The sequence below is a fragment of the Juglans microcarpa x Juglans regia genome, chromosome 2S, assembly GCF_004785595.1.
Source record: "Juglans microcarpa x Juglans regia isolate MS1-56 chromosome 2S, Jm3101_v1.0, whole genome shotgun sequence".
Taxonomy (NCBI): Eukaryota; Viridiplantae; Streptophyta; class Magnoliopsida; order Fagales; family Juglandaceae; genus Juglans; species Juglans microcarpa x Juglans regia.
This window is the reverse complement of record NC_054597.1, coordinates 1,033,337-1,053,295: the sequence shown is the minus strand read 5'-3', so window position 1 is coordinate 1,053,295 and position 19,959 is coordinate 1,033,337. Positions and strand designations below refer to the sequence as shown.

At 37.1% G+C, this 19,959-nt stretch overlaps 2 protein-coding genes and 1 pseudogene across 3 annotated transcripts; all 3 read right to left on the bottom strand.

Moving 5' to 3' along the window:
* Positions 1–102: 102 nt before the first annotated feature.
* Positions 103–5,120, bottom strand: LOC121252624 (probable WRKY transcription factor 3). 2 transcript variants are annotated; one of them, XM_041152345.1, is made up of 4 exons: positions 4,440–5,117; positions 2,614–3,326; positions 2,377–2,535; positions 103–761 (listed from the first exon to the last, which is right to left on the bottom strand). In XM_041152345.1, the coding sequence occupies exons 1-4, from the start codon at positions 4,851–4,853 to the stop codon at positions 491–493; spliced, it is 1,557 nt and encodes a 518-aa protein (XP_041008279.1). In that variant the 5' UTR covers positions 4,854–5,117; the 3' UTR covers positions 103–490. The 2 variants fall into 2 exon arrangements, with proteins under 2 accessions (XP_041008279.1, XP_041008278.1); XM_041152344.1 differs by having other exon boundaries at positions 2,377–3,326; positions 4,440–5,120.
* Positions 5,121–13,304: 8,184 nt separating this feature from the next.
* Positions 13,305–16,187, bottom strand: LOC121252623 (annotated as a pseudogene).
* Positions 16,188–16,980: 793 nt separating this feature from the next.
* LOC121252621 (lamin-like protein) lies at positions 16,981–17,951 on the bottom strand. The gene is made up of 2 exons (XM_041152342.1): positions 17,676–17,951; positions 16,981–17,527 (listed from the first exon to the last, which is right to left on the bottom strand). The coding sequence occupies exons 1-2, from the start codon at positions 17,857–17,859 to the stop codon at positions 17,193–17,195; spliced, it is 519 nt and encodes a 172-aa protein (XP_041008276.1). The 5' UTR covers positions 17,860–17,951; the 3' UTR covers positions 16,981–17,192.
* Between the last annotated feature and the right edge of the window lie 2,008 nt (positions 17,952–19,959).

The following is a 19,959-nucleotide window of genomic DNA, read 5'->3' as shown; positions in this document are numbered from 1 at the left end:
TCTACCTATTTTTTTTCCAAACAATGATACTATAAATAGGAACCCACACGTGAGGATTTATGGAAATTGTTGGACACAGTGAATATTAATAGAAGTTTGACATGCACGTAAAAGTATGGCATTTATTATATTTGACCAAATTACATAACAAATTGAGTTGCGAAGCCGATAATCAAGCAAGACTGGCTGCTAAATCCATATGTAACTGCAAAGAGTAATCTCCTATTTCTAGGTGTCAACAAAATCACAGAGGAGACCAATTTCTGAATTTAAACGTACAAAAGAAAGCCTCTTACTTCTGTATAACAAAAACTACAACAAAGCCTCGTCAACGAATTACACAGGCAGAAACTATTTCAGCTGAACGCCAATAAGCATAGCTATCATGTGATTTCTTAATTTATTCTAAATTGCTTCAACTATGCCGTGTTAGTCCGCCGGCATCAATCACCTGACCTGATGGATGCAGAAGAGATTTCAGCATAGAAGTTTACACACGTATTTGCTCTTCTTTTAGCTGTAGAAGCACTGGCCTCTTGTCATTGTTTCCAAAACCTGTCTCTTTAAGCAGTGACTGTTTCTCAGCCACCACCTTCTGAGGTGCAATTCTATCGGCTGTGTTGTGGCTGCTGTTTCTAGCTGCTGGGATATCATGATTGTGCTTTCCCTCGTATGTGGTTATGACAGCTTTGGGATCTGTTGAAGCTCTCTCAACATGCTTACGGACATTGCATCCCGGGTTAGTGCATTTGTAATAGCTCCTGTTACAGATTGTGAGGCATCGAAATGATTCTCCCGGCCAGAAAATGAACATTATTCATGGTTTTAGTGCCAAAACATTGGAACCAGCATCTTGGTAGACAATACCAGAATCGAAATTGTTAGCAGTAAAGCCAACACAACTAAGCAGTTATTTTCCTTGGGAAAAACAGGAGGTAAAAATTATGTTTATTGAAGTTACCATTGATTATTCATTTGAGAAATAAAAAAGTCACCATTGATTATGTGATCACCATACATGGGGTAAGACAAGACTGCCTTGACGTTGGCTTATCTAATAGAGTCGGGCTACTCTGCCGCCTAGAGTAGCCCGCTCTACTTGACCGATAGTTGCATTTTGCAACCTTTTTTTTTTCATTTTTCTATTCACATTTTTTTAATATTTTTAAATATTTTTAAAAAATAAAAAAATACACTAATACACTTAAAATCACTTCCTTAATCATTAAGTAAAAAAATTAAAAAAAAAAAAAATTCCGAGTGGTCAAGTTGAGCGGTCACATTTGGTGGACAAACTAGCTTTTTCCTATCTAATAATATCAGCAGGAAAATGGAGATAAACCATTTATATGACATATAAACACAGAAAAACATTGACATGTATCTCAGATACGATACCACCAAAAACCTGAGAGAGGAACCGATGCAACAAGGAAAAAGCATCTAGATTGTATATTGACTCATATACCATTATCATAGTGCACGCTTAGAATACAAAACAGAAAGATCATGTCTCATATCCCTCACAGATGATTCTGTCTTGTGATACAAACACCTACTTTTGGAGGGACAAAATCTCTTACTTGTTGAGTTTTATAAACAGTGAGTCAGATCTGTATTGCCACATATAGAGTCTGCTAGATGCAGCATGCATCATGTGCAGAATGAAAAAAAAAAAGAAGAAACATAAAAAATGTCCAAGAAGAGAAAAAAAAGCTTCAAAGACCAACAGAAAAATGTCTCCGAGATCTTATGCATATCAAGTGAAGCAGAAGGAGAGACATAAGGAGCCATTATTTTGTTTTATTTTACTATTTGATAACTAGAAGACATTTTCTTTATTTGTCTTTAATCTCCAATAATGAAACATTGAAAATCTAACCCCACAAGTACTATATGTACACTCCTAAAAATCAAAGGAAGATATGGCGGCCTTGACCAACATTTTTGTCACCCAAGTTCTAGAATGGTGACCTTGTAAACTGCATACCATAAGAATAAGCCTTAGAAAAATTATATTTGCAAGCTGGTGTGGAGGACACATCCTCTGCACTGTGACATGGCAAGATTTGATTTCTATGAAAACTTAATTTTAAAATTTTCTTATAAATCAAATTATATCATGACAGTGGTGTGGAGAAGGGCTTGCAAATAGAAGGACTGCAAGCCTTATATAAACTATTGACTGTAAGAGACAGCTACTGAAATGTAAGAATACTTGATAGCCAATTAACCAGGACCAAAGTTGTTGCAACTTTGTTGATCGAATTATGCAAGTTCTAGATAGATAATTAGTGAAAGATCATAGAATCCACTAGCACCATGCAATCATTAAAACAAAACACAAATAAGGAGAAATTTAGACAAAGTTACCACCTTGGATGAGGATTTCCTTTTACCACCTTCTGCCCATACTTGCGCCACCTATAGCCATCATCTAAAAGATCAACTTCACTTCTTGTTTGCACAATAATTTTAGGTTCTGTGACAGTCTTGTGTCTGAGAGTTACCTCAGATGCGCCAGTATCTGTGATCCTGCACACCAAGGAATTTATTTCTCCAAGAAAAAAAGGTAAAATGATGATTAGGTACTGTGAGAGACTGGGAACATGCCTTCTCTTTGGGTTTGGCTCATCAAGATCTCCCTCTCCTCTTGCTTCCAAGTCGCCTTCTTCCTCACTATCACTTGATCCAGGTAACTTAGGGGGCCCTGCTCCAGTAGATTCCTGATCCCCCTGAGGAACTGAATAAGCCGGTACTGTTTCACTTGATTTGTTCTGATTTCCAGCCCGACTTTGAGGACACAGATCTGGCTTAGCTTGAATATTTACATTTAGATCACTACCTTCTTTTGCACGCCTATTGGGTTGAGGCAGTTCATGATTATGCTGCCCTTTGTAGATAATTTCGGTTACTTGGCCATCAGGAGAACGCTCAACCTTTTTTTTGACAGGGCAATTCAGATGTGTACATTTGTAATAGCTTCGCGGATATTCACTGCCCTTCACCTGCTTCTGCCCATATTTACGCCAGTTGTAGCCATCATCAGCAGGCTTATCAATGGCAATGGAAGCAGGTTGGTATTTCATATCAGGATGAGAGGCCTCTGATGACTCCATCATTGAACTTCTGGGGTCTGATGTTGATGGTGCCATCTGCATCTGTGAAGCTTCACCTAGAGTAAAGGATGGATTATGTGTCAGTGACTCTGTCAGATCTGCTACTGAAGAAGGTTGATGATATTCAGATAGCATTTGGGATTGAGCTAGTGCAGCTTGAGCTGTAACCTGTGCCAAGGCCTGCTGATGAGACATTCCAAAGGGACTCTGCATGGTTTTTGAGGAATAAGAGAATCATAACTGGTACAAAAATAGGCCATTGCCTTCAAGAAAAATAAATGATATTGAAACAGTAGCAATAAGGCGCCGAACAGCATCACCAACGCATGCTGCCTTGAGGGACACATTTCCCTATTTAATTAACTTGGATGGCTGAGTTCTCTCTCCTCAACAAAAGATACAAATTATCTGGAAGGAAATGGGGGAGGAAAGGAAATGGTTGTTTTTCAACAATCCAAAAAATTCAAGAATTAGTCACTGCAACTCACTTTATAGCTGGAAGTTTGGCGACGGAACTTTTCGCATAGATGGAACGGTGTCTATCTTTTGACTTATATGTATTTAATTTATTGCTTGGGATTGGTTATTCATTGTGTAGATCGTGGGAATAAGGTGATGTCTTTTTTGGACGCTTGGGCTTTATTGGTTTATATTTTTGGTATTTTTTTGTAAGTCCTAAGTGTCAGGATGTAGTATCGGTTTTCCTCAGCTATAAGTGAGCGCTACGTCAATAAATTCGGAGAGGAGTCACTCTTGAACATGTGACTCTGACTCTTAAAAAAAAAAAAACTCACTTTATAGCTTTCCCCATTTCAACAACGTAAAAAAATTAGGAAAAGGGAAAGATAACCTAAGGGCCTCCCGATTACAGATATGCTTATTTGGTTACAGGCATTCTACCATGAATTTTACACTGTATGAATACATAAGATAATCTCTCAATTGTCCTGCGAAATTCAAATTCTGTGCTTCACATTGTAGGTAAGTAATATTCGAACTTAGTACCGAACTTAAATAAACCTGTTTCAGTTATAACTCAAAGCCTTCACACCGTTGCTCACAATCTTATAAGTACAGATCTCAATAAAATGCATTACGTCTAATCCAATTCTTGAACTGACGAACGCAACCTCAATGGCAACATCAACTACCACCCATATCTTATCCTCAGCTATAAGCCTCAACACACTACTCTCGACGCAACAAGCATTACGCAACTCTAAAAAGTACTCTCCCAGATTCAGAAACGACCAAATTATTAAAGATATAATGAAAATCAGAACCAGACTGCTATTAATTCACGAGAATTGATTCAATTACCAGCGGGGAGAAGAACCCGGGGGAGTTCAGCAAGCCAGAGGGGCTCAACCCGGGTGGAATTGTGAACAATGGTGACCGAGAAACCACCAAATTCATCGGCCTACTTTGCTTAAACCCAGAAACCGAATCGGGACCCGGTTCCTTTGTGGAATTACCAGTGGAATTGTCGGTATAGAAGCTAGGCCTCGCAAGCGGAGAGGCCATGGCTCCGGCGAGGAGCTGAGAGAAGGATCGGCAGCCAGAGTCCGGGTAGTTATCGGAGAAGAAGCTGGAGACCAGAGTCATGGGTCCGGGGCTGGCTCCGGACCCACCGGTGAAGAAGGTCTCCATGGATGGACGTGGTGGGAGCGTTATCGTAGGACGTGATGGTGCTGGAGCCGAAGAAACTCTTGCAGAATCTTCCTTCTCTGCCATAGTCCCTCTCTCTCTATCTCTGTCTATGTATATATGTAGATGAAGTTCTCACTCTAACCCTCTATTCCTCTCTCTGCAAATTTCGCTCCGTCAAACCGAGTCTGTCTCACCCTTCAATCCTCTCTAAACCTCTATCTCTCTCTCTCTCTCTCTCGCCATAACTACAACTAGTTCGGTTGCTCTTTGTTGGGCGTTGGTGACCGGTGAGAAATGGGAGTGGAGGGTAATGTTAGTTGTTTGCATTTGTTGTTTCGTGCCATCTTCGTATTTCATGAATCATCCCATTGGAAAGTCTACGGGGCAGAAACTGAAAATGACCCTTTTTTCTTTCTTTTCTTTTTTCTTTTTTAAACTCTTTTTTAGTTATCTTCTCTTCTTTTCTTTTTCAGGAATTTTTAGTTTTTTTAATAGAAATTATCATTATTCATTCATCAAAAAAATTTATATCCATGACCGGATACATTCTGAGATATTTCTATATCAAACATGATATCATAAACTAAAATAATATATTTGGAGCTCCACTAGTACACTATTTTCTTTTATGACTGGTCTGATCTCTACTATTGTTAATACTCTCTACATACAAACGTCCAAGAGACAACACTCTCTGTCTAAACAGAGAATCAATCTCATATTTCATAAAAAGATATGACTCAACTTCTACAGACAAACGTCCGAGAGAGGAGCTCTGTTTTATTTTAATTAACAAGAAGAAATCAAAAAAAGAAATCAATATGAAAGATGCAAAAAAATGATGAATTATAGTTTGGATCAATTCCGGTAGAATTTGAAATTTGTGACAACCCGTGAAAGCAACATACACTTATATCTTTTCATCCACAAAGGTCAAATCTGAGAAGTTTGGTGGTGGCGAGTCTAATGATTTGAAGTGTGTGTCGAGAAGAGTTGTTGAAAGAGGTGGCGCGTGAAAACCACGCATAAATGTGGGCAGCGCATGAGAACCAAGTACGGTGATTTTTGCAAAACCACTACTTTTCTCTAAATAATTTTCGACCTGTGAATCTGCTTGTGTCGTGCGTATTTCTCAGTAGTTACTGAAATGTTGTAGATCTGTCTTTTTTAACCTTGAAAAAAGTAAAATAAAATTAAGTAAAAGAAATCTTGATAAATAATGTCGATAAATTGAGGAATGAGGAAAGGAGATTGAGGAGTCTCATTTACATTTTCCTTTAGTTAGTTTAACATTTAAAGGTTTTTACTTAATTTTTTTTTAATAAAGTAGATCGTGGCTTAATTCAGTAGTTCTTTTAAACTTAAAAGCAATATATAATATTAAGATTGAGGAGTCTCGTCTATCTTTTGAATTAAATAGGTTGAGGTATCGCTGATTCATCCGAGATATTTAGAATAAAGAATTTTTTTTATCAAAATTCAATAGGAGATTATTAAGTTAAGACCGAAGGATTTTATTAGTTTAATTATAAGGTTGAATTTAGATTAACTTTATAAAATACGAGTCCGAGTTTAACACCATCCGAAGCCTGTACGGTAACCCAAATGAAATTACAGATTCTAATTTAAAGAGCTCTCAAACGAACTTCGCATCTTTCTTTTTTTCCTCTTCTCTTCGAAACTTTTGCTTCAAAAAAACTGTAAAACTTACGTCCAAATTGCGGGCACGCCGGGCAGATGAAATGAGCACATATATGGGTTTTCGGAATTTCGATTAGACATTGTTGCCCACCACGACCGGCACCTGGACCAACTGCACATAACCTTTTCCATCTCACACGTCTCTCTCTGTCTGTCTCTCTCTCTCTCTCTCTATATATATATATATATTGCACATCTTAATTTTCTTCCAAGTTGAAGTCATGTTAAGTTGGACCACAAACAACTACAAGTCTATAAAGCGTAAATGCTGATAAAATAAAAAATAAAAAATAAAAAAACCTTATTGGGCCAAGCATCATTCGAATCGTTTACTATAATGGGTCAAGTCATCTATCACGGGCCCACTACAAAGTCTCTGATATCTACTTATTTATTGAGCCCAACATAATATCTAGTGGGAAGTGGGAACCCTATTACTTCCCACTACTAGATATTTTAATTATTATTTTTATATAAAATCATTTTAAGAACGATATATTTAAATTCTTTATTATTTCATCAAAATCCTAAAATCATTTTAAGTAAGACAAATGACTTGAGCACATAAGTTTCAATCTCAGATTTCCTCAATTGGAAAAATGTCCAACCAAATGGAAAAGGATAAATATTCATATGGTGTTAACGGGAGTTGTTTTAAGAGAAATATTCAAAAAATAATTTATCATCATTATTACCAATTAATTTTTATTTTTATTTTTATTTTTTCTGAAAAAATATAATTGTTTGTGTTAGCTTTATTCCTTTAAGAGTTGTGGATTTTACAAATAAAGAGTACTAAAATGATAGATTGATCAAATGTTGAAAGTTTTTAGGTGTTGAAGGACTCCATTCACAATTCTATACCATTAATTAAAGAGAAATTTTTATTGCAGTCTACAAATATGGGACTGGGCATGCACGCCCAACATGGCAAAAACGATCTGTTTCATTTGGTTTGGCCACAACGTCATCTTGCTCTTGAGAGACTACTCTCCCCCTTCCTCCCGGGACTGCTTTGCCCCTTCTTCATAAGAGATTCCCCTTCCTCCCGAGACCAGCTTTGCCCAAAATAGGCTGATTCCATCTTAACTCGTCGTTGTGCGTTGGAGTCGCTGCTTCGGTTGATTCTGTCTGAGCCCTAACGTCGTTGTGCATTGGAGGAGCTGCTTCCGACACCTTAACTTCAGCCCTTTGTGCATCATCTTCTTCGTCCATCGTCCCCTTCTTCTGTACCATGAATTTGTAAGAGCACAACGTCCCCTTCCTCTTGTTGAATATCTAAGGAGTTTAAATCTATTTATGTGCATTTATTGTTCAATTTTCAATGTGATTGGAGCTTGCTGTTGATTTATTGTTCAATTTTCAATGTGATTGGTGATTGGTGCTTGTTGTTGTTCAATTTAGTGATTTCATAAAGCTCTAGTTTCCAATGGTTTCTAATATTGTTCTTCATTTTTTTTCTCTGTTATGGCAATGTTTTTATGAATATTAGGGCAACTTCAACTTTCATGTAAAGCTCTGGTTTCCCGAGTATTTTCATGATGTCTAGTGTATAAAGTACTTATTATATCACAATTCTTTGTCACACAGTATTTGCTCTGGTTTTCCTAGCATTTGCAATTGAAGATGGACAGTTAGATGAATGCATTGTAGGCTTGAGATTGTCATCTAAAAATCCCTTGCCACAATCTTAGAGAAATACCATACATACAAAGTTGTTTTAACATCAATTCCAGTTGTTGAGTTTGCTTGTCTAAAGATATATGTTGCATGCTAAAAAGTTAAAAGTTTCAGAAAATCTAATCTCTCTTGTAGTTTGTCATCATAAATACTAATGTACACGAATAATACAATAGCACTATTGTGAGTGCATTAAAAAATTTGAACTGTCAATACAATTAACATTCCTTAAAATGCTTTTTTTTTTTTTTTTTTCCTTTCAATGCCTGATGCTTTACTTGCATTTATACCTTTTGATAGCTTGATATATGTTGGTTATGATAAGAGTGCTCCACCATTAAAGTTTCATGGTAAACATTGTCCTGCACATGCCTTTTAATCTATTTAGAACAAATATCTCAATTATATAACCCCATTTGTTATCATCCTTAAATAAAATAAAATAAAAAGAGAGATTAAAAGGCAAGTCAAAGGAAAACAAACAACCTCATTGATTTATTTTCCAAGATGGGTGCCCATTAATCCATCGGAGTTTACCACTATGACTTTAGAATTCAAAGGAGCTGTTAAGAACTTGATACTTGATTTCACATCTCAAAAGAAAACATAGTTGAACCCAATTATATCAGTAACTCATTTTCAATGAACTCAACACCTTAACTTTTTAACTATAAAAAGGACCCAGAATGTGTCTAAAAAACCACTTGATGTTTACCTCACTCCATGAATGTTTTGCTTTGGTTGTTTGGCTATATGTGCACTACCTTGCATGAAACAAAGAATGATTTATAGTGATCTTTTGCTGCTTTAAGTTATTTTAAGACAGTTTTTTCATGCATTCTATTACTTGTTTCAAGGGCGCTTGTGTTGCCGACTTGCAATGTTTTCATCGCAATAGCATTCTAAATCTTCTTTGGTCCATCGCTACTTGAAAAAGGTCTCAATATGTTTATGCGGGTTAATAACACGTCTCAAATACTTCAAGAAATCCAAGAAGACATTTTTTTAGTTGTCCAAATTACAATAAGGAGGTCATTACTAACAACTCTTGTCCGTATACTTTTATTTTCTTATATTATTAAAGTAACCTCTTAGTTTCTAATTATGATTTTAATAAGTTGTTTGCTACAGGCAAAGGCAAATTGTAACTATTTTTTATAGGCAGATTTTGAAGAAGGAAATGAAAGTCCAATTGTGAGGGAAAGAGAACTTGGAAGAATTACAAAAGAGAGAGGTTGAAATCCAAAAGAGAGGAAGAACTCCAGCATGTAAGGAAAAAAATTCATAAAAGAGAAGATGACATCCAAAAGAAAGTATTGGTTCTTCTTAATGATTGGGAAGAACTTCAAAGTCAAGTTAAAGATATTAGTCATGCACACACCATCATCATTTTCATGATTGCTCAGTGCTACTTTCTCAACCATCGATGGTACTTCCTCAACCAGTGCATTATCAGCCTCCTGCAATATACCTCAATGCAACAATTTGTGGTATACCTCCTGTTATTCAATGAACTCGTTTCCCACATTTGAGCTGTCATGATAATAATTGCTTTCAGAAGAAAACAATGATCGCTTAGTAGACAAGGTGGGTTATGTCATCTCCTTAGGATTACTTAAATATCCCGGATAGATAACTAGAGGAGCAAAATGATAGAGAATTGGTGGTCTAAACAATACTCATGTTGGCTGTTGCAATTTACAATAAAAAAATCATAAATATAGCCTTCACAAAATGGATTTAAATATAGAAACTTCCGAATCATAAAGTTTATCACCTCGTTTGTCCGTAGATAAGGGTCGGTATTTGGATGAGGTGCAAACGGTATGAAAAATATAGGTAGCATAATCACATGGTAACCATGCATATAACTATATACTGACCAATCTGGATAAAATGGCCTTGATATTTCTTGAAATGATATCGAATAATAATTTATTAATAAATTAATTATAAATCACACCAATAACGTGGCTTTTGGATGGGAAAAGAATACCTGAGTAAATGCAGTAGTGTTGGTTGGCCTTGTAGAACTGCTCGTAGGCCTTGTGCTTTCTTCCCCTTTCTCCATAGACTTGTACACAAAAAATGGACATACCTCTATGTAATATTTAATAATATTTAATAAGTAATGCAAATAAATTCCGTCAATAGTAATGTTTAAATTAATGTGTGGCCACATCGTGGCTAGCTTATACATGCAAAACAATTTTATGCATGTGATATTATGCCAACAATATATTATACTTGAGTTTATTATAATAATTTGAATAATAATTATGATAACTTAAATTAATTATGCTAATATGTATATATGATGCTACACTAGTTAGCAGTGGATCATAACAGCAGTGGGTGCATTCTACAGTAGCTTCACTAACAATACTCCTCGCTTACGATGCAACCTTCCACAAAGCAAGTAATTTCACCAAATAGTTTCACCAAATAGTAATTTTACCAAATACGTTCAGCAAAATATTGACCCAAAACGATCTCAATGTAACGTCTTGAAGCTTTGCTATGAGGAAGGAACAGATCTATAAAGTGAGTAATTTCACAAAATAGTTGATCGGTGGTTTGGCCAAGATGTGGGTGTTGCATGAGAGAAAATAATTCCTCAAACAGGGTAAATGGGAGTGAGCTGGGCAAAAAAATAACCAAACAAAATTTTAGGTTTACGTTACCTTTGATGGTGGTGGAAGAGCAGATCATGATGCCGATGGTGGAAGAGCTGACCACGATGCTGGAACTCGAACTTAAAAAATAAGAGGAACCTCGCATGGGCTGGGCTGGGTCTTCGTTACTGATGGTAGTGGTGGATAACTGAGGACGATGCTGGTGGTGGAGGAGCTGACCACGACGCTGGATTTTGAATGGCACAGAGAGAAATGAGAACGAGATTGGGCAGTGGCAAAATCAAACTCAAATTGCTTCTATATGATTTTTGGCCATGTTGGGAGGACATTTTAGTCATTCTACCTACATTGATATGGACAAAAGATAAAAAAATAGAGTACACAAGGTTTGGATATAAAGATTATACCTAGCATCTCTCTTAATTAAATAAAAGAAAAAGTCTAAATGGAGCCACCATTTGCGCAAGCATTGCGCACGACTCAACATGGCCAATTACTGTAGATTAATAAAAGCACGGCATTTAGCACGAGTTGTGTTTTTAGCTTCCTTATGAACAGAAATACAGTTATTTTTAGCGTATTTTTTAAGCACTATATTGATGTAATTGATCAAATCAATTATTTAATATTAAAAAAATGATGCAACTAATCATATCAGTAGAGTTCGTACTTACGTAAAAATGACTGCACATAAAATTTTTAAATAAGAAAATGCTAACAAATGGTTGGGAGCTGGAATAAATTTCACGAAACGATGCACTTCATTGATATCAAAACACAAAAGGTAAAGAGATGAGAGAACCCATTAAGAAACTACAAAAGCTATTTACGATGCCTTGCCAAATCTCAAGTTCATCAACAATGGCAGAGACCAATGGTCTTCCTTTCTTGCGTAGTCAATGCCCGATTTCGCAGCAGCATTACGAAAAGAGAACCAAAAGCCGATGCTGACTCCTCCATTTGTGCAAGATATGACACTGCCATCAAAGAACTAGTCTAAAGTTAATGGGGTTTTGTTGAATTCGAGAGGAGCAAGTCGACAAGTGTAGGGGAGAAGAGGGGTGGTGTGCTGGTGGATTGATGGCAAAAAAGAACTATGGTAGTTTGGAGGAATTGATTAGTTGTCCTCAACTGTGGCGATCGCAATTAATGGAGAAAATCGGAGTGGAAGGAGCATAAAAGGGATGGGGAAGACTATTCTGGGGTAAAGAGTTTTGAACGTCCCGGTGGTGGTGGTGGTGTTTTTTCACATAGGATTTGAAATTCATTCATTCTTATTTTCTTGTTTGGAATTGGGTTTGTTTCACGAGCTTTTTAGAGTAATCTTTCATGGCCTTCTCGAGATGTTGAAGATGAATTTATTTCTCTTAGCTATGGATTTGAATGTCATAAATGATTGTAATATATGATGGAGAATCGGAGATCCCGTGGATGGACACCAAGTAGTGACAGCCTCTAGGCCCTCTATATCACAAAAACCTTTTTAAAAAATCTTTTTTATTCCAAACATGAAAGAATAGAGAACCGACAATGGCGTCTCTCTCTATAGTCTGGAAAACACACCATACAAGATTGTTATTATTTTTTTGTTGTTTCCTTCACCAAATAGATGAAAGAACGTATTTATTCTTGCCAAAGATTGCATTACTGTATTCCCGGCTGCCTTGAGGCTTGGACTCGTGCATGCTCTCCTTCCATAATTTCCTTTCTGTTTTTTTTTATTTAAATAAAAAGTAGCCACGTCAGTGGAGTGCGCGGTGGCTCCCAAGCGTGACTGCATGTGACATTAATTAAATAAAAATACCTAAATATTTTTAGAATTGTGCTATATAAAAATCTCGCACTCTGCATACTATTTAAAAAATATATGATTTTACTTTTTTATCATTATATTTCATATTTCATAAAATATGAAAGTAAAAAGATAAAATCACATGTTTTTAAATAATATGCAGAATGTGAAACTTATGTCTAAAATTTTTCATACTTTTATGAGTATTATCAGGATTTTTTCGGCAACAAAATTGGCGATAGAAATAAAATAATTAGACAGTAACCATCTCTCAGTAGATTAGGCTACATAACCACACATAATAATCGGTCCGTTAAGGCTTTTTCTTTTCCTCATAGAAAATATGGGTAAAACAACCATTCTCCTTTTGACTTAAAAAAAGTATATTTACAATGATATTGAGGTATGCACAATGATATTTACAACTAGTTGAGCAGCAGCTCCAGCCTCGAAGCCTTCCACATCGTGGGTGCAAACCAGTCTCACCATCTCCTGCGGACAGAACTCCTAGTGGAATGAGTTGTGGGAATCCCATGTGCATTCCGTCTGGCATGAAATATAACCAAGTTGTTCGACTGGAAACCGCTTCAATGTACATTTATGGTAACTTCCACCAGTATATCCTAATTTACTTATGAAAGCGCAATAAATAAATAAATAAATAAATAAAAAAGGGACTAGAACCTAGCCAGCCGTATCGTGTATGGTAACATATCACTGCAATATCACTAGTTAATGGTATTCCCACAAGCACAATTTGACTTGGAGCGAACGTGCTTAATCCTCCAAAAACTGAAGCAATCAAGCATGCCAGACATATATGAAAGCCTCCAGCTATATATATATATATATATATATATTATGCTCAAATGGAGAGTCAAATTTGAAACCTCCAGCTATATACTCATTTTTGTCCGACTCAATTCGTCATGCCGCAACATTTCTAGTAGATTACTCTCTGCATCTTCCTTTCAGATGAATTCCATGGAAAATGAATTAGAGACCAACCGCCCAAGAAGACCAAGGGACGATTAAACGCCCTTTTTTTCTTTCTCATAACGAATCCATTCACCATTTGTTCACTTGAATCCAACTATAACTATGACCAGAAGATTTCCTTACTCTGGAGTGATGCATGAGTTTTCGTACTTTGGTGGCATCATCCCAATAACCCCATGTAACCAACACATTTGATAGAAGAACATAAGTTGCAGGATCATTTGGGCATAACTCCAGGAGCTTCTTTGCAGAACGTAGAGCAATTTCCTTGTTTCCATGAACACGACAAGCACTTAGCAGAGCTTTGTAGACAGATGGTCCTGGTTCTATTGGCATACTATTGATAATGGCTTCAGCCTCCTCAAGATTCCCAACTAGACCAAAATGATCAACGATTGTAGCATAATGTTCCAGTTTGGGAGGTTCAACCAATTCATCCTTTATCATCAAATTAAAGTACTCAAGTCCTTTGACCCACAAACCAGCATGACTGCAAGCAGTGAGTACAATTACAAAGGTGGTACTATTCGGTTTGATGTTAGTTCTTTTCCTCTGTTCAAACAATTGAACAGTCTCTATACCATATCCATGATGAGCACATCCAGAAAGCATAGAATTCCAGGAGCTAACGTCATGTTTGTCACCTGAGAAAAATACTCTCTTTGAATCATCAATGATGCCACATCTTGCATACATGGCAATAAGCCTGTTTTGGACATATAAATTTGCAGCATGTCCACTTTTGAAAATAAGAGCATGGATCTGCTTCCCCTCTTCAAGAGCCGAAATAATTCCCACTGCTTTTAGAACACTTGAAATGTGAAGAAGTCCACATCAATAACACCCTGCCTCATTTCAAAGAAGCATTTCAGGGACTCCTCAACATATCCTAAATTGGAAACCCCAGAAATGGCTGCATTCCACGAGATTTGATCCCATCTTGTGACACTTGAGCATATCTGCTGAAAGTACTCCAAGCTACCACCACATTCCGAATATGCAACCATAACGGAGACCTCTATATATGCATTAGACTCGAAACCATCCCGAATTTATTTGGCACTGAATTTGCTTGCAATGATCCAAATAATTAGGCCTAGAAAATGAACTTAGCAAACTATTATAGGTCATGTAACTTGGCTTAAGATCCAAACACAACATTTGTTTCACTAACAACATTGCCTCATCAGGTTCTTGATTCTGAGCATAGCCAATAACCATGGAACTCCAAGTTAAAATATTTTTATCCAACATCTTATCAAAAACATCCCTCGAGTCATCCACACTCCAGCACTTTGCATACACATCAATCAAACCTGTCCCCACAGCAACATTATCAATAAACCCCACTTTTAAGCTTAGACAATGCACCTGAGTTCCAAGCCCTCTTGCTTCCAATTGGGAACAACCTACCAAAACAGCCGAGACACTGAATGGTGTTGTAGCTATACCCACTCGTAGCATCTCCAAAAACATATTAATAGCAATTTCAGGGCACCCAAAATGCAAATAACCAGAAATCAGGGAATTCCAAGTGACTACACTTTTGTGATGCATTTCATCAAACACCTGTCGAGCACTTGAAATTTCACCACATTTACCGCACATATCTACTAGAGCACTGCAAATATAAACATTTAAACTGGAACCCATTTTGATAATAGGTGAGTGGCGATAGATTCCTAGAGCAATATCTCTCAATCTGGCGCAAAAGGATATGTGTTTGTTGATGATGTGTGAGTTGGGTAAAGATCCATGGGTTTGAAACTGAACCAATAGATCCAAAACAACTGGTCTTGATGACTCCTCCTGGCGACCAGAGATTTGATCGTTGGAGCATACATAATTGTCTTCTGGTCCTATGTCACTGTGGAAAGTGTGGGTCATTAGAGCAGGGAAAAGCACCCGGTTAGCTGTCTTGGCTGCTTTCCATAATTTGCATCCTACATGAGAAGTGGACAATCGCAAGCTCATCCCAACCATCTTTTTAATCCTTCTCGATCTTCATTCTTTAGAAATATGAAGCCACTCCCAATAAAGTAAGGAACTGATGAATTTCATTCAATGTACAAAAAAAAAAAAAAAAGAGCATGTCGTGCGAACTAGTAACCACCATGCAACAAAGATATCCACAAAATATGAAGTAATGTATGTGTAATTGTGGTGTTGAGAGCACTGAGCAGCCCCAACCACGGTTCTATGTGGCGCTGGGATTGACAACAGAGGAATGTGGGTGGCTGTATGATGAAAAGCACGTTGCTCGCCTGAAAATTGCTGTAAACATTGCTTATGATGGCAGTGGTGATGAATAAACCAGAAGAATCTGTGTTATCAGCAGCCATCACTTACATAAAAAATTTACAGTTGAATGAGCAAATGGGGCGGAAAAAGAGTGAAACCTTGGAGGGGTGGCTTGAGAGGCTCGAATATGATGCTTGAAATCATATGAACCCGCTGTTGCAGACACCCTCATCGCTCCAGTTCGTATCAAGTTTAATTTTGTTTCCTTCTTCTTCTTTTACAGGGGCGCACTAAATGTTCGTTCCAATTTTTCTTCTTTTTCTTTTTTTGCCCCTCACAACTGAGCTCATGCTCTCGCTGATGGCAATGATGGAAAAGAACGTTGACGAGGGTATCACGGATGATTCGTAAAGTAATAGGGGTAATTAAGGAATTTGACGCAATTGATAAGGGGCCGAACTCGGCTCTTTCTTTTGAGATTGTAAAATCTTGAATAGGCCCAATCCAGCCCATGACCGAGCTTGCGGCCCAGTATCATCTGTGGCGATTGAGACGAGACACTCAATTTTATAATTTTCATGGTGCAGCGGTACCCGCTTACTCTCGCACAAGCGACTTTCGGTTGTAAATTCACTTTTTCCTTTTGCATTATTAAAAAATATAAAATAATAAGGCATTTCTTTTCCCTTATTGTTTTGGTTTATATAAAAATTAAAAGAATTCATGATTAGTAACTTTGCAGTGAAAGACATCACTAACACTATAAACTTATGTTTATTAAAATAGTAATGTTCGATACAATTTTAAGATGTATGAAACTTGTGTTTTTTTTAATAAAATTTGGGTCTATTATTAAAAATAAATATATTTTTTTTTCACATATATAGATTTCAAATTTGTCCACTATTTTTCAAAGGGAGTAGTACGCGATATTTACACAATCTAAAATTGTATAAATCATTTCTCAAATTAAAACTTATATAAACAGAACCTTGCATATGCATATATATAGAATGTACATTTCAAATTTGAAATGCCATAATATTCGTAGTGTTTCTATGTTTAGGAACTGGCAATCCTTTGCGCGCAACATGAGCTGATCATCATTTGTAAAATCTCAAGTACGAAAAAGCAAAACATCACAGTTCATCATGTTCTGATATTCATCATGATGTTCCAGGCGACACGCTTCATTAATATCCTCAAAAGGCATGCAACAGCTACATATTACCATACATACATGATATATCATCAGCCATGAATTCTATGCTAACCCTTCAATATTATATGTATTTATTATTAGTGGTGATTCCTTTCCTCGACTCAGTACTTACTATATATATAATTATATCATTATTAATCGAGCGATATTCATCATGGTTTGAGCAAGAGGCCGACCAATATAAAAGCGATGGAAAGAGTAGTACTGATGGAGATCAGGATCATTTGTGGGGAAGCATTTTCGTTTTGAGCAGAAGCAGGTGCTGGACTCGGTACTGGGGCTTGATCTTCCACGTTAACAGCAACCCTCATTCCATGATAGCAATAGCCTCCGCTGGATAGGAAGTAATACGGCCTTGCTTCTGTCACTTGAAACACGTCTCGACCGCCTCTCGTAATGTTGGTTATGAAGCCTTGGTCATTACAGTTCTCATAACTTGTTTTGTTCACCTCCAGAACATTATAGTAGTGCTTGTCAAAGATAAAATCTTCATGAGAAACCATACATAAATTAATAACGTCGTACATCAATAAACCCAGCAGCCCCAAATTAATCATGTGAATTAAGACCAAAACATGACTAGCATAAACTGAACTCAAATTATGAGAGAGAGAGAGGGGGAGATAATTACGTACAGAGCCAATCGCCAACGTATATATGCTGATGACGGGACCAGACAGTGTAGTTTACGTTCTGATTCCACCCTTGTACTCCTCCCACCCGAATTAGACTCGCCAGAGCGCACGTTTGCCACCCCATTATCATCAACACCACCATTATCACCCTGAAAGCTCCTCCTTTCCTTGCCAACCCCTCCATCTCTTTCACTCACTAATCAGTTTCTCTCTCGATCGATGATCACTCTACATCCAAACACACGAGGATTCTATTTAAAAATATGGGAGTATTTGTAGGAGCGAATCAACATCGAAGATACGTGCTGGGTTTAACCTCGAAACGGTAAACAGGGCCAATCAAACGTAAATCTTCATAGTTGGCAACGGTGAGAACCCACTTGTACACGTGTGTCATAACCCATTTGATGCGAGATTGCGTACAATGCTTTAAACGGGATAGTTGGGCACATTAATCATGTGATCAGAGGGGTTAAAATTTTGCGTAGAGTTATCTTTTTTATGGCAACTGAAGATAAGAGTTTGCTTCCCTTGCACTAAGAAGCAAAAGGGAAAGGAATTTGCTAATATATATGGGTATGTGATCTGGGTTTTTTGCATTTAAACGTAGGTGGGGGATGATTAATTAGCTGTATCTCGTGGATTTGAACGAGGATACGTACGGATGTGAGTTGGCTTCTACGAATGAATTAATGGGGAAATCGGAATTCATACTATTTGGTGTAACTGATCATTCATTGATATTAATTATAACAATTAAATATTTTTTATACATTCCTTTTATATTATAATCCATTAATCAGTTTATTGAGGGCTCGAGTGTTTTTGTTTTCCTAAATTAAGATCAATTGTTTAAATTCAACTTACTTTTGACTCGTTATATCAAGAAGCATGTTGCTGCCTTAAAGACATGATGAAATTGGCGCATTTTTTGCTATTAAATCATGATGTCATTTAATCGAGTAAAGTTAAACACTTACTTTTTGTGCAATTTCAAGTGGCAGCATAGGACCAGGATGGCCTGGACCCTCTGTCTCTCTCTCTCACTCATGCTAGCCCTTGGATGAGTATATGAGTGGCAATGTTTGGGCCATAAAAAGAAGTAGCAGCAGTACGTTACCAGTAGGGCTGTACAGAAAATTGTAAAACCAGTCGAGACCGACTCAGACCGACCGCTGGAGCTCGGAACCGGCCAAAACCGGTAGGGAACCGGTCGGCCGTCGGTGATAAATCATCAAAACCGGCGTCGGCCGGTTCGGTTGCGGTTTGAACCAATCAAAAACCGAAAAACCGGCCGACGCCGTATATATATATATATATATATATATTTTTAAATATATTAATTTATTAAACGATGCCGTTTTACTTAAATAAGTGAAACGACGTCGTTTAATTCTTAAAGTTAGAAAAAAAAAATTAAACGGAACGGCGCCGTTCAGCCCTAGGGCATATTTTGTCCCCGTCGCCCCCAACCCCCAGACTCTCACAGACTCACTCTCACTCTCTTTCCGCCTCTCTCTCTCTCTCTCTCTCTCTCTCTCTCTCTCTCAGCTAACGATTTCGCGGCTTCGCCGTTTCGGACCTTCGGTTTCAACGACTTCGAGCCGTGACGCCGCATCGCCACGACGCCATCCACGACTCCAGCCACTCACGGCTCACCGACGCCCAGCAGTCCATCGTCCAGCAGCGGCGAGACTTCCTCCGGCAAACCATAGGGAACCCGAGACCGACTCTCCATTGTTGTTTTTAGGTATGATTTTCAGATTTATTTATTTATAAGTATTTTTTATTTTTTTATTTAGAATCCGAGGATCAATTTTTGGATTAGGGTTTTTGTTTTCTGATTTGGTATTTCAATCTAGGGTTAGGGATTGTGTTTGCTTTGTTTGAGATGATTGAAATAGTGAATATCATTTTGATGAAGAATTTTGATTGATTTTGGCAGTGTGCATTGCCATTCACGGATTGGAATTTGGATGTAATTTTGTTGAAAAAAAATAATTTGTGATGTTTATTGAAAGTAAAATTTATGAATGTTTATGTTATAAATAATTTGTGATGTTTATTGAAAGTAAAATTTATGAATTTTATGTTATAAATAATTTGTGATGTTTATTCAAAGTAAAATAATTTGTGAGATTTATGAGCGATCTAAAATATAGATTAGAATCTTAGATTTGTGATGTTTGCCACGTTACAAACTAGCTGCTGTGTAATTAACAATTGAGGTGATTTTTTGTTCTTTCTTGTTTTTACATGTTAGATGGATTCTTCGTCAAGTCCA